Consider the following 14786-nt stretch of genomic DNA (forward strand, 5'->3'; position numbering starts at 1 on the left):
CTCATTGATGCTGTGTTTTTAGCTTAAGAGAGAGCAGCTCTCACCTGGGCATTTGAGATGATTGGGAGGCTACACTCTGCTGGGATAGATATTTCTCCTTTTGGGGGGGAAGGGAGGGGAGAAATTTTCACTGAACCTGTCTGCCAGTATGTTTGCAATGTCTGTGGGTTCAGTGATTTTTGTATCATTTTGGACTAATTCTGAGCATATCTGGGAGTTTCCACCCAGATTTCTAACATAGCTAAAGAAGGCCTTATGATTGTCTTTTGAGTCCTTGGTGATTTTTCTCTCAAAGTTGGCCATGGATGATTTTATGAGTGATCGTAGTTTTTTACTGGTATTGATCAGAGATGTCTTCCCTTTTAGGGATTTTGCTCTATCTTGTAGTAGCTTTCTCCTCTTGTTGTAAAGTTTGTTTATGGCTGGGGTCCACCAGATCGGGCGCTTGCCTTTGGTGGAAAGGGTCTTGATTTTATTTGGGATTGCTTGATCCATGCAATCCTGGAGGTGCTCGTAGAAAGCATTTGTAAGGGATTCAGCAGCATGGGTTGTGGTTTCCAATGGCTCAGGGGCCTTGAAGGATACCACACCAGTCTTAAGAAGTGTGAAGTTGGCTTTTGAGAAGTTCTTCACTGTGGTCTTTTTTGTTGGGGGTGGAGGCGGGATGTGGATCTCCAGTGATATTAGTTTATGGTCTGATCTCACCAATGAGGGATATACTTCCGGTGTGGAGCATTTTGTCCCCATGTTTGTGATGATCAGGTCTAGTATATTTTCACCTCTTGTGGGAATGGTGACAAGTTGTTCCATAGCATTTGAGTTTATGAACTCCAGGAACCTTTGGGCTAGGGTATTGGGGCTTGAGTAATGTTCCCAGTCTGTTTGGGTAGTTGAAGTCACCCAATATGATGGTGTTTGGAGAGACATTTATACTCTCCAGTGTCTTCAGGAAGGCTGTGTGGGGTTCCTGAGTTTGAGAGGATGGCCTGTAACATGCTACAAGTTAGTTTAGGAGAGGCAGGAAAACAAGGAATATTTTTTTTGAACCAGTAATCAGAAAAAAAAATATTCTGGAGTCCTGTCAAACAAAACTGCTAACACCAAGAAAACCTCCTCAGCCCAACCTATGCTTTAATATTCACCCAAAGAGAGTATTGCCTCTCTTTTCAGCTCTCATATCTTTAATAGTATCACTTCATTGGTCATCTTTAATAATAACAATAGCACTTACAACAGTTACCAACCCAAACATAATGTCAGTGCCCTCTCTTTGAGTTCTGTTCCCACGGTCCCTATAAAAAAACACTTTCAAAATTAAAACCCACTACAGTAGCAGATTACAGTTTATCTATAGAATATGTGAAACCTGGCAGTCATCCTGTAGCTTTTACCCATCTCAGTACTAACAAACATCCTGTGGTCTTTCACAAAGACAGACTGAGTTTTACAACTAACCCTACAGTCATGCTTAAGGTAGTGTCAAATTTTAGTCTAAACCAGGCTGTCCTGCTTCTCACCTTCTTTCCTAACCCTCAAATCACAGAGAAAGGATATTGTATGTCCTGGATGTACACAGACAGAGGAGATTTTTCTGGATAGGACAAGACTTTAGGAGTACGATCTAGTTTGCCTTTCTGTCAGAAAAAAAGGGACACCTGATGTCCAAGCAGTCAATTTCCACGTGGCTGACTTACTGTGGCCACTTCTCTACATGAGTATATGTACAAGCAGCTGACAGCCATAGTGAATGCTCACAATACCAGAGCTGCTGCTGTTACCATGGCTTTCATACAAGGAGGGGGATTCCCAGCCCATCTTAAAAGCTGCAACCTTGACATCTATCCACACCTTTACTAACCGTTATAAGTTGGACACTTATTCTAAGGCCAGGGCTAGATTTGCCAAAGCTGTCCTGCAAAGCATCCTGAGTAGTGGTCCCTGTCTACTTAGCCTTTCTGTCTAAACTCTGAGTGTCATCCCAGAAGAAAGGAATACTTTAACAGTGATTTAATGAAGAACATAGTCCACTTGTGTAGAAAACTCGCCATAGTAACAGATATTTTTATTTATTTATTTATTTATTTATTTTACATTTGTTGACCGGGCTAGTCTAACTGGATACATGTCCATTTTCAGTAGAGGCCCGAGGAGAAAAGCTCCAGAAAAACATTTATACAAAATAAAGATTAATATTGGAAATTACATTAGCAATTTTAAACATTGAAAAACAGAGTATGGAGGGAAAAAAAATATTAAAATTCTGTTCGAATAGATTGCTATTTCCCACCCACCTTCCCCTTTACAGAAATCCCTATCAACCTACATTTAGTGGCAGGGGCAGACCCTCCTCTTTTTTTTTTTTTTTTTTCCTTAGGCTACATATTTTTCTTATTTCTCCCATTCCCCCTTTAGTTTAGCGCAAGGATAGTTTTCCTCAAGGTAAAAACTGAGGAGAAATGATTTTAGATTAGCCTACCTCGGCTTATTTGTACCTACTTCTTATAGGGTCTTACCTTGGTATAAGGTCACTTTTCTCTAATTTTACCATGGGGATAGTCCCTAATTAAGAGGCAAGATTGCTTTGTAGATGATGGTGTGGGTACACATCTCACTTATACCAGCATGCTAGGCCATGCCGTTGGGATAGAAGTATGCATGTCCTCCTATTCTACTGTTGCAGTGTTCTTAACCTGAGGGATTTCCTGCCAAGGGCTACCCGACTTCTGACCAGTATAACAAAGCCTTTTACTACTTAAACGTACATTGGACATTGCACGTATGCCCTGTTGGGTTTTTTCCTCCTTATTTGCTTCTGTGTTTGAGGTTTTTTTCGTATCATCCAGGGAAGGCATCTGCCAATGTGGGAGACTGATTCCACATAAAGGTAGTCATGACCAGTACCTATTTTGCTTGGGGCCTACCTACAACCATAAAACTTGTTCCATTTGCCAGGCCTTTGTGCCTAAGACTTTACGTAGCTGGCTGTCCTAGCTAGCTATTTATCTAGAAAAGCAATATCTTAAATGGTTAGTGAAAGACATTATGGAGGGTACGGTTGGGTCTTCTGCTGAGGTAATTGTGAAGAGAAAGGCCAAACACCCTAGGTCTGGCTCTTCGGCTGCACCTCCTACATCGTTTCTCTCTCTCAAGGTTGATGAAGGCATGCTTATACAAGCATGCAAGAACCAGAGTTCTCAAAGAATGGCTGCTGAGAAGGGACCCCTAGTGGAGAAGTGACAGAAATAAGCAATACTACAACAGTATCTATTTGAATATCCACTATTATGATAAGTTGCCTACAAAATCTTCTTTTTATAAAGAACCATATAAACACATGCATTGTTTGTACAGCTTGTACAGTCAGCAATGATTCTGTCTCTGTGGTTATTTGTACCACATGTTCAAATTTTTCAGAAAATATAGAAATCCTGCACGTTTATAAATATGTAAAACTTTTAATAATGTTGCTACACATGGTCTGTTTTATGTTTAGATTTTTGTTGGCCACATGAGCAATATGCCGTGAATGTTAATATTCCAGGTGGCATCTTCTAGATGCCTACAAAGAATAAGAATGACTGTTATTGACTAAGGCCAAAGATGCCAAGCTTCTGTCTGCAGGAGGTAAAAAAGGGAACAGAATAAAGACTTCAAAGTGTATTTCCTGCTGTAACTTGTGGCCGAGTTGTACACTGCAATGTTGTGCTGCTGTTTGAAACATAGTTATCGAAGCTAAAGTTTGATAAATAGGCATGTTGTACTACTACTGATCTTAAAGTAGTTTTGTTTTCATTCTAGGAGACGATGGGTATGAACAAATTTCCAGTGATGAAGATGGAATTGCTGATCTGGAAAGAGAAGCATTTAAATATCCAAACTTTGATATTGACTACACTCCTGAAGACTTGGCTTCAGTGCCGCCAATGACTTATGACCCTTATGAAAGGGATCTTGGACCCCTTTTGTACTTCAGCTCTCCATACAGGACTTCATTCGAAGATGAGCTTAATAAATTACGGGACCAAGATGGAGAAAAAGATAGTTTAGGAATAGAAGCTTCTGTGAAGCTTACTGAATTATTAGAACTGTTTAAAGAAGACAGAAGTGCAAAATGGGTGACTGCATTAGAAGAAGTTCCCATCTTATTAGTTAAGGGTTTGAGTTACCTTCAGGTAACAGAACCAAAATGTGATTGTCTTGAACACTTGGTTAAATGGACCATACATGCATTAAGTCTTCAAGTCGCTCTTACACAGCCAATTGCATTTAATGTTAGACAGCTTAAAGCTGGCACAAAACTTGCCTGTTCCTTGGCAGAATGTGGCACCCAGGGGATTCAGGCACTTCTCAAAGCTGACATTATACCCCGATTGTTTGACTTGTTGTTTGCAGACCATGTGTCATCTTCACTGAAGCTAAACACTTTGAAAGCTTTAGACAGTATAATTAGTACCGCTGAAGGTATGGAAGCCTTTCTCCAAAACAGGCCCGTTGGCAGTGAGAGTAGTGGTTATCAAAGACTTGTAGATATTGTATTATTAGATCAAACTGTTAGAGTGGTAACTGCTAGCACTGCTATATTACGGAAATGTAATTTATATGAGCTTCTGTCAGAACTACAGAGAGTGGCTGACAGTTTCATGCAGAGTACTATTGGCTGTCCGAAGACAGCAGACATTACTGAGGATACTGAGGGCAGAAGACAGAAACTTAAAGTGGAAGATGAACTGGATACTCCTATGGATGTCGATCATCTCATGGACTCCTCAAACATAAGTGAAGGAGAACTAGAAAAACTTGCAAGTCTTTTGGTTGAAATTTTGCACTTAATGGAAAATGCTTCACATACAATGATACAGCCGCCTACAAAGTCTTTCCCAACAGCAGCACGCATTACAGGTCCTCCAGAAAGAGATGACCCTTATCCAGTCCTTTACAGGTAGGAAAATGTTGGCTTTTTTGATTTGTATACTTTTCCAATGTATTTTTTGTGTCACAAAACTTTTAGCTTGCAGACCTTGCATTATTGTTCACTATCATTTAAGCTATTTTATTTCCAGTCAGGAACTGATCATTTTCCTTTTTGTTCAACTTAGCTGTTTTTTTTTTCAGCTGCTGGATCAATTTTTTTATTGTAATTTTTTTTAATAATCCATGACTGAGTAATGCTAGATTTACCCACTGCTGATGAGCTTTGATCACAGTAGTAATGCCCACTTGATTAAATATGCTGCGTCAGTAAGAAAACAATATAGAGTAAGTAATATATGTAGCTGTTTTTTGTATTACCCTAAGTTTTGTTCGGATGTTTACTGTGTGGAAAACTTCATCAGAAACAGTACGGTTGATCACAGCCTTAAATGCATATTTTGTGCTCTCACTGGATATGAAATTGCAGCTGTTTATATTCCAATAGTGCAGGGGAAGCATGTTTCAGATCAGTCAGCTGCATTGTTCCTAGTTAAGTCTTTCATTTGCTATTTTCACTTCCCGAATTTTCTATACATCTTGGATGTTTGCTGGACCTTTTTCTTAACAAACAATACTCCATTTATAGCGGGCATGGGAATTGCTTTGTTCAATCAGTGTGCATGCTTTTGAATATAAACTAGATTTCACTGTGTGATTTGATGTATGCTAACTGGACACGTTAGCCGAAGAAGTTTTTACCATACACTAAAGTGTAGTTGAAGCAGTATAACTTTATTTGGCTTACAGAAGTATGGGACAAATAATGTCTGGCACTGCCAGACCTGACTTTACCAGTCAAGGCAGGTGCGTTATATATAACGTCACAGAGATGAAGGTGATGATGACCATGAAGTTACTAGAATTTGATTTAAGCATTTTCTTGACGTGGTCATTAGTGTACCCCTCACCAGCATCACTTTTGAAGAGCCGTTGGTACCGCAAGAGAGCATTTCAAAAATGTTACTGTGTTCCAGTTTGTTTACCTTTATCATAGATGCTTGTCTTTCTATTCCTTAAACATGAGTAAATGCCATAAAAAGGCCAGAAAAGAAAAGTTGACCATTCCTGAGGAACATGGCTGCATTCAGACATTCTACTTTATTTACTTTTGGATGAACTGGTTAGGTTCCTTCAGCCCCTGTATGCTTACTTTGTGACCTTGAGTAGTTCACTTAACCAGACGTTGCTCCTGGGTCACCCCTGAAAAGGAACTTTTTGCACAGTGGACCTTCCTGGTTAACAAATGAGCGCTCTCTCACTCTCACTCAATTTTCCAGGCAGAGCTGATTTGGTAATTCCACAGACTAGAGGAAATTTGTCCAGGAGTCTGGAATAACTTTCCTGCTGTATGTGGGAGGAAACTGCACAGTGAACTTTCATTGGGTCAGAGGAGTTACCTGAAGCAAGCGCTAATAGATTTATCGGATGGGTAGCATGGAGACGCTGAAGTAATGGAACTGGAAAAACGATGAGCTGATGTCAGATACTCTCTTTGATGGTTGTTTGCAGGATTCATCTTCCCCATCAGTCAGAATTTGACACTTTTTATGTCAAAGTCCACATTTGGGTTATTTTTGGATGCCTGTGTTAACATACAATTTGGTGCACCTTGCCAGCTCTATAAGCACGTTTTCACAGCATCTGCATTTTCTTTTGTGCCAGTTTGAGTTTGGAGCTAAAGCTTTACTGCTGTCATGAAAGTCCCCAAGTAACTAATATCCAGCCATGGTAATTTCTTTTAATGGCCTTCAGATTACTGGCAGAGATAAATAGTCACAGGTATTGTGTGTAGTGTTTGTGGGAGCACTGTCCACAAGTGCCCTAGGCTCATATGGGTTAGTCAATGGCAAAAAAGGGAGAACTTAGCCACGTGTCCACTAAGAAAAAGGCCGCAATTGAGAGCTGTTCACACAAAGCGTGTCAGAGGGTGGTCCTCATAGTTCATACATAGTTCATACACTTAGTTTAGTTCTGGACCTGATTCTCCATCAGGGTAAGTATGCTGTTCAGCTGTCTTGCCAAAATCCTGCAAGTGATGATTTTGCCTTGGGTTAATGAGGTCTGGAGGCCAAACCACTCACCCTTAACTTAGAATGAAAGGATAGGTGAAGTGCACCCTGGAATGCGTTTCCCAATTGCTTGTGCTGCTCTCCCCCCACCTTATTGGCTGTGTCTGTGGTCAACCATTTCTTCTCAGAGAGTGGTCCACTGAGTCATCTGTTTAGTAACCATTGGTACACAGTACTGAAGACGTCTTCCTTAGATGGGCTTTCGTGTTTTTTGTGGTTTAGTATATCAGAGTGAAGGTGGCACCAGCACTTCATCTTGCAGAAGTGCTCAAGTTCCAAGTGAAGGTGACACCAGCACGTCATCTTGCAGAAGTGCTCAAGTTCCAAAGCCTGAGCATCAGGCAGGTACACGTCTGGTGGGAACCTGAATAGTTGGTGCATCTTGCAGATGCTCAAGTTCCAGAGCCTGAGCATCAGACAGGTACACATCTGGTGGGAACCTGAATAGTTGGTGCAGGGCATACCACTAAGGAGGTGAATCTGCAGCCTTTGCCAGACCAGTCCTTTCTCCAGAGAACAGTGCCTTCAATATGCAGACATGATCACACACGTGAGCTTATTCTTGTAATGACGTGAACTTGATACCACCCGTGAGCTCATTCTTGTGAGTAATGGCACGGACATGATACCACGTGAGCTTATTATTGAGTAATGGCATGGACATGATACCAGACGTGAGCTCATTCTTATGAGTAATGGCATGGACATGATACCATGTGTGAGCTTATTGTGAGTAATGGCATGGACATGATACCATGTTGTAAGCTTATTGTGAGTAATGGCATGGACATGATACCATGCGTGAGCTGTTTCTTGTGAGTAATGGCATGGATTTGATACCACTTGTGAGCTTATTCTTGAGTAATGACACAGACATGATACCAGACGTGAGCTCATTCTTATGAGTAATGGCACGGACATATATGATACCTTATGTAAGCTTATTGCTGTGAGTAGTGGCATGCATGGGACTCTTACATTCTGGGTCCTGTGATGATTAAGGATATAAAACACGAAGATAACGGCCATAATTACCACTTCTTACAACTCCTGGATAAATTTTAAAGAACTGATAAATAAACGCTAATATGTCAGTGACCAAGACTATTTCATGAATATTTAGAATTTTTTGATGTACAGTAGACACCTTTGTAAACAGTTAATTTTGTTATGTTTTGATATTCTTTTCTCAGTTTAATTTCTAATATATATATATTTTTTAATGTAAAAATGTGTTCATTGTTAAAATTAAGTATTTCAGAAAAAAAGGTAAAACATGAAGTCGAAGGATAGAGCAACCAAATTGAGTCACCAAAACAGTCAATAGAAAAACTGTTGAACCACAAGGAAAACCACAATGAGCACTGAATCAAGTAGACAGGCAGCAGCACAAACCAGGAAGGCAAACCAAACAATGCTGATGTATAAATAAAATTTATTGCACAAGACAAGAAGGATTTAGCACTTTCGTAGAAAACTTCATCAGAATCACTGAACATCACAAAGCACCACATATAAATACCCCACCCATGATCACATATCCAATTAAACGTCCCCATCAATTAAAGACTTAAAATAACACCCAGTAGAAAACATTTAACATATATCAAATGCAAAATGCCACAAAGATAAAAAAAATGCATTTACTATAATACTTTACAATGAAACTCAGAAAAGTGTGTGTGTGTGTGTGTGTATATATATATATATATATATATATATATATATATATATATATATATACAGTTCAAGAACATTGAACTAAGTAGATGTAAACTTAGTGAACCCCCCCAGACACACACACTATATATGGTTTTAATTTAAGCACACAGGTAATCGACACAAGTTGTCATTGAGACCTGGGGGGGGGGGGGGGTAGAGGAATTAAGTCTCAATTGCCAACTTGACTCCTTAGCTTCTAATGCATCTTTCCAGGGTCCCCCCTGAAATCCTTTTGAACGCATTCTAGAACAAAAAAAAAAAAACATGGTCACGGTTACTACTGATATGTCTAGCCAGGGCATTTTTCATATCCCCCTTCCTCATATCTAGCCCATGTCCATACAAGCATTCCCTGAATTTTCTCTTTCCCACGTAAAAATGTTCACACCTTAAGCACTTAGCCAGGTAAATGACCCCTACTGTGTTGCAAGTACAGTGAAACTTGCACCGAAAGACCTGATGGTTCACCACTACCCGGTCCCCTTCCAACACCATCTTACATTGTGGGCAATTCCCACACTGGTAGATACCCCATTTTTTTATTTGTAAAATTGGGACTATAATCAATGGGGGGATGTTCAAAGTAGTAGTTCAGGATTTTACCTCTCCTAAAAACAATTCGGGGTCTATCATCTGTTACATTGGACATTTCTTTGAATAGGGAAAAATGTTCCAATACTTATGTATAATCTCCCTAGTGGAAGGTGCCTCATTGCAAAACTGGGTAATGAATGCCCCGCCAGGTCCACCTGGTCATTACAATTATTTCTTTTGGGTCCATACTCACCAGGAATCTCCATCGACCTAATAAGGGGAATGATATCCCCCTTGGTCCTCCTGTCTTTGATGCATCACCACTTGACACCAAACCTGCTGGATACCCTCTACAGTGAAACATGGTACCAAGTTTTTCACACTCCTGAACAAATTGGTCCCAATTAGACACCTTCCGGGCAAGGCGAATATATTGACCCTTCACGATCCCTGCTTTTTGATGGAAAGGGTGGCTACTTTCAAAAATATAAAATACTATTACCATAGGTGGGTTTACGATATATAGATGTTCTTCATTCCACATTGCTGCAGTCCTAACTATTGGGTAGTCCGCTGTCCAGTCGGCCCGAATACCAAAGTATATGGCTGACGTCGGTCAGGGCGCATTAGACTGACGTCAGTACGTCAGGGTACTAATGCGCATGACCGACGTCATATCCTCAGTCTTTTTTGCCGCATGGTCCGATGCAGAAGCAATTTTGCGAGTGCAGGTTGGCGTTCTGAAAGTTTCTGAAGTCAGAGTTTCAGACCGAATCAAAGTTGGCTAAGTACCCCGTTGGGGAATATTTTGTTTTTTTCTTGCCTCAGTATTTAACCGGATGTCAGAAAAAGTGAATAACTGTATTTCTTGTGGGAAACAGATACCTCATAGGGATTATGTCATAGCAGTGCTAAGATGCCTAGGGTATTCTGTGAACGAAATAAAGTCCAGTCTAGTACCCTCTCAAGACATGTGCTTTCTGGGTGTGAGACTGAATACAGCAGCCCAGATGGCCTTTTTAACCCCGGACAAACAAAAGAATCTTTCCAGTTACTTCCATCAACTATCTCTTCAGTCCGGGCTGACTGCAAGGACAGTCCTTCAAGCCTTAGGGTTCATGGCATCTTGTATTCTGGTGCTTCCCAATGCCAAACTGCATATGAGGAAGCTGCAATGGTATCTCAAAATGTATGGACACAGCACTGCCAGGATTTGGACACTGTCATTCAAATAATACCTTGCATTCAAAAGGAATTTTTGTGGTGGGCTCAGGAATGTCACCTAAACAAGGGACTCTCTGTGACCCGGCCAGAGGCGAGTCAGATTCTAACGACAGATGCCTCAGACTTTGCTTGGGGAGCTCATCTAAATGGAAAGTGGATACAAGACAAGTGGCCTGCCAGACTACAGCATCTACATATCAACATGAAAGAGATGTTAGCAGTCCAGTTTGCATTAATGGCTTTCAAGGAGTTACTTCTTCCAGGGCAGGTGTTGATTCTAACAGACAACACAACTGTCATGTGGTACATCAACAAACAAGGGGAACACATTCTTACCCATTGTGCAGGCAAGCAATGATTTTATGGGAGACTGCGCTCAGCTTGCAACTAACTCTTCAGGCAAGGTTTCTGCCGGGAGCACAGAACTCCTTAGCAGATGTGTTAAGCAGACAAATCATGGATCCCCACGAGTGGAAACTGGATCTTCATGTATTTCAAAAATTGACAGTGTCATGGGGAACTCCAGACATAGATCTGTTCGCTTCTCCACTAAACCACCAGCTGCCAAAGTTTTGCCCAAAGAGGTTTCATCACACAGCTTGGAAAGTGGATGCTCTTTCTTTCAGTTGGAAAAATCTTCATGTGTATGCTTTTCCACCTCTGCCTCTTCTCCCAAAGGTGCTTCTAAAGGTCAGACAAGACAAGCCAAGGATGATTTTAATAGCTCCAGATTGGCCTCGGCAGCACTGGTACCCATTACTGAGGAGTCTGGTAAGGAAGCCTCCATGGCCTTTACCCTTGATTCCACACCTGTTGTCTCAGAGGGACGGTCACCTGCTCAATGTCAAGCTTCACTCTCTTCATCTAACAGCCTGGCATATTCTGTTTTGAAAGATAGCAGGTCTCAACTTCCTCAACAAGTTTTAAATGTGATTATGGAAGCCAGAAGACCTAGTACAAGGAAAGTGTACGCAGAAAAATGGAAGAGATTTTTATTTTGGAGTGCAGCAAACAATTTGGAGATTTCTGAGCCTAATTTGAGTGTGGCTCTTCAATATCTTACTGAGTTATTGGACAAAGGTTTGTCTTTCTCTTCCATTAAGATTCATGCTGCAGCAATTTCAGCTCACTATGATTGTGACCCACCATTGTTTTCGCATCCTTTGTTCAAGCAATTTCTTAGAGGGCAAAGAATATAAGCCCCCACGTAGAGCTCCTACTCCTGCTTGGGATCTCAATTTTGTGTTGGAGAAACTTACTCTACAACCTTTTGAGCCTGCGGCTACTGCTGAATTGAAATACTTGTCATGGAAGACTGCTTTTTTTTGGCCATTACTTCTGCAAGAAGGGTTTCTGAGTTGCAGGCCCTTATGGCGGTAGAGCCTTTTTTTGATTTTTCATAAGGATAGGGTATCTTTACGTACTAATCCTTCCTTTATGCCTAAGGTGGTTTCTAGTGTGGCTTTAAACCAAACTATTCATTTGCCTACTTTTTATGCAGATCCCCAAAATAAAGGGGAAAAGATTTTGCACACTTTAGATGTACACAGGCAATTGCGTTATTATTTGAGCAGGACTAAGGATTTTAGGCAGTCTCAGCAGTTGTTTGTTTCTTTTGCTTTGGGTTCGCAGGGCAAGCCTGTGTCAAAACAAACTATTTCTAGGTGGATTGGGTTTTGCATTGCATTTTGTTATTCCCATCATGGCAAGGAGATTCCAGCTGGAATTAGGCCTCATTCCACTAGGGCTACTGCCACTTCTACAGCATTTCTAAGGGGTGGCCACTAAGGATATTTTGGAGGCAGCTACTTGGAGTTCAGTGCATACTTTCTCTAAGCATTATCACCTTCCTCTCTACTCTAAGTCTAGGGCTGGTTTTGCCACAGCTATTTTGCAAGGCATGTTGTCAGTTCCTGCTTCCTTATGATTTGCCAGCCTCCCTTACCTCTGCTTTGGGATTCTACCCAATAGTTAGGACTGCAGCAATGTGGAATGAAGAACATAGTACAGTTTTGTACCTACCATAAATGTAGATGTTCGAGGATCCACATTGCTGCAGTCCAATTTACCCTCCCTCCTTCCCCTCTGTGTTTAAGGGTGGTTGTGTAGGTGAGGTTATATTCTGGTAATTTTGTATATATTGTACATATTTTTGGTGCAGATATGTTTGGAATTTTTAGTTTTGGCCTTAGCTTTTCAGGGTCTTCTGACATCTGGGGCAAGAAAAGACTGAGGATATGACGTCGGTCATGCGCATTAGTACCCTGACGTACTGACGTCAGTCTAATGCGCCCTGACCGACGTCAGCCATATACTTTGGTATTCGGGCCGACTGGACAGCGGACTACCCAATAGTTAGGACTGCAGCAATGTGGATCCTCGAACATCTACATTTATGGTAGGTACAAAACTGTACTTTTGTTTTTCTTTCGGCTTTTCCTGGTTAGGGGTTGCCACAGCAGAACTCCGGTCCCCTAATGATTGGCAGTTGATTTTTACGTACCGGCTTGCCAGGCTTGACGTAGTACTAACCCAATTTTTGTTAACTAAATCCTTGGAGATGGTGACATCCAAGTAATTTATGGAAGAAAGGTCAAACTGATGGGTAAACCTCAAAAAAGTGTGGGAAAGACTGAGAAAATTCAGGGAACGCTTGTATGAACATGGGCTGGATATGAGGAAGGGGGATAAGAAAAAAATGACCTGGCCAGACATAGTAGTAACAGTGACCATTTTTTTTTTGTTCAGAATGTGTTCAAAAGGTTTTCAAGGGGGGACCCTGGGAAGATGCATTAGAAGCTAAGGAGTTAAGTTGGCAATTGAGACTCAATGCCACTATTCCCCCCGGTCTCAATGACAACTTGTCTATTACTTGTGTGCTTAAATTAAAATCATATGTAGTGTAGGGGGGTTTCACTAAGTTTACATCTACTTAGTTTAATGTTTCTTGAATTGAATACAAAGAAACTCAGAAAAGCATATATATATATATAGTTTTATAGTAAATGCATTTTTTTTATCTTTGCGGCATTTAGCATTTGATATATGGTAACTTTAAGTCTTTAATTGATGGGCAAGTTCCATTGGATATGTGATCATGGGTGAGGTATGTATATGTAGTGCTTTGTGATGTTCAGTGATTCTGATGAAGTTTTCTACGAAAGCGCTAAATCCTTAGTGTTTTGTGCAATAAATTTTATTCATACAACAGCGTTGTTTGGTTTGCTTTCCTGGGTTGTGCTGCTGCCTGTCTGCTTGAGTCAATAGAAAAACGTGGGTCTCCAAGCCATCAAAAATTCAAACTTGAAAAGAATAATGCTTATGAAAACACTCACAGCTTTCAAGACCAGCTGTTTAGCAATGTTCAAAATGCATATTGATACAACAGTTTTTTTTCCCATATTAACTCCGTATCAGTTAAGTCATTATATAATGACAAATTAAATGAATAGAATAAACTGAAATAAGTAAAAACGTAGCCAGATTATTTTTAAATGACAGTACTTAAGTAAATCCTTTTAAAATATTTTTAAACAAAAAAAAATCTAAAAAATTCACATTTAGTATTTAATAAGGCACTTGGGCAACTCCTCATCTATCATGCTTAAGTACAAGTTGTATAGTAACCATTTCTTTTAAGCCAGAACATAAATGTGCCCTAAAATGAATATATTTATTTTCCACTTATTCTGTTAGCAGTACAACATCTGTCCCTCTCATCTGTAAAACGTCTTTGGAAGACTCTGAATTTAAACTAATGATCCTCTTCCTTCTCATTGTTGCATTTATAGTGGGCATTAGTCTGCATTTCTGACCGTTGTCCACATGTTTTTTCTCTAAGTTATGTATTGCTTTTAACAATATAAAAACAAGTACATTTTGCACAGGTCTCAGATGAACACATGCGACAGCTTTTTAAGTCAAATCTCTGACCAGCAGTTGGGTATATAAAATTTTTTCTTGACATATTACATTGCAAAAATTACAGTTATCACACGGTACTGTACTCATTGTTTGAATATTCATATTACCAATAAACCAAAAAGGTCAAGTACCTGAAAACAACCCAGAAACCAAAAACAGTAACAAAAGGTACCAGTTGGAGGTGTCCGAACAAACCACGAAAGAAACGTGTAGCAGCAACAAAAGGTTTAATACATAAATGCAAACGCCAAATACTCCAATGCATTTTCATCCACCATACTTCATCAGATGTAACAACGAACCTTGTAACTTCATATTTTTATAACATAATTGGTTCACAAT

The 14786-nt window shown here is 40.2% G+C and overlaps 1 protein-coding gene across 4 annotated transcripts in view; it reads left to right on the plus strand.

Moving 5' to 3' along the window:
• The window catches only part of VIRMA (vir like m6A methyltransferase associated), a 1734630-nt gene that overhangs the window by 664155 nt on the left and 1055689 nt on the right, over positions 1-14786 (plus strand). For all 4 annotated transcript variants that reach the window (XM_044066546.1, XM_044066545.1, XM_044066547.1 and 1 more), the window contains one exon: positions 3799-4939. In XM_044066546.1, the coding sequence (XP_043922481.1) occupies positions 3799-4939 (1141 nt within the window). The remainder of the gene's footprint in view (positions 1-3798; positions 4940-14786) is intronic.

The sequence above is a fragment of the Protopterus annectens genome, chromosome 3.part1 (assembly GCF_019279795.1).
Source record: "Protopterus annectens isolate FY-2018-M chromosome 3.part1, PAN1.0, whole genome shotgun sequence".
Lineage (NCBI taxonomy): Eukaryota > Metazoa > Chordata > Ceratodontiformes > Protopteridae > Protopterus > Protopterus annectens.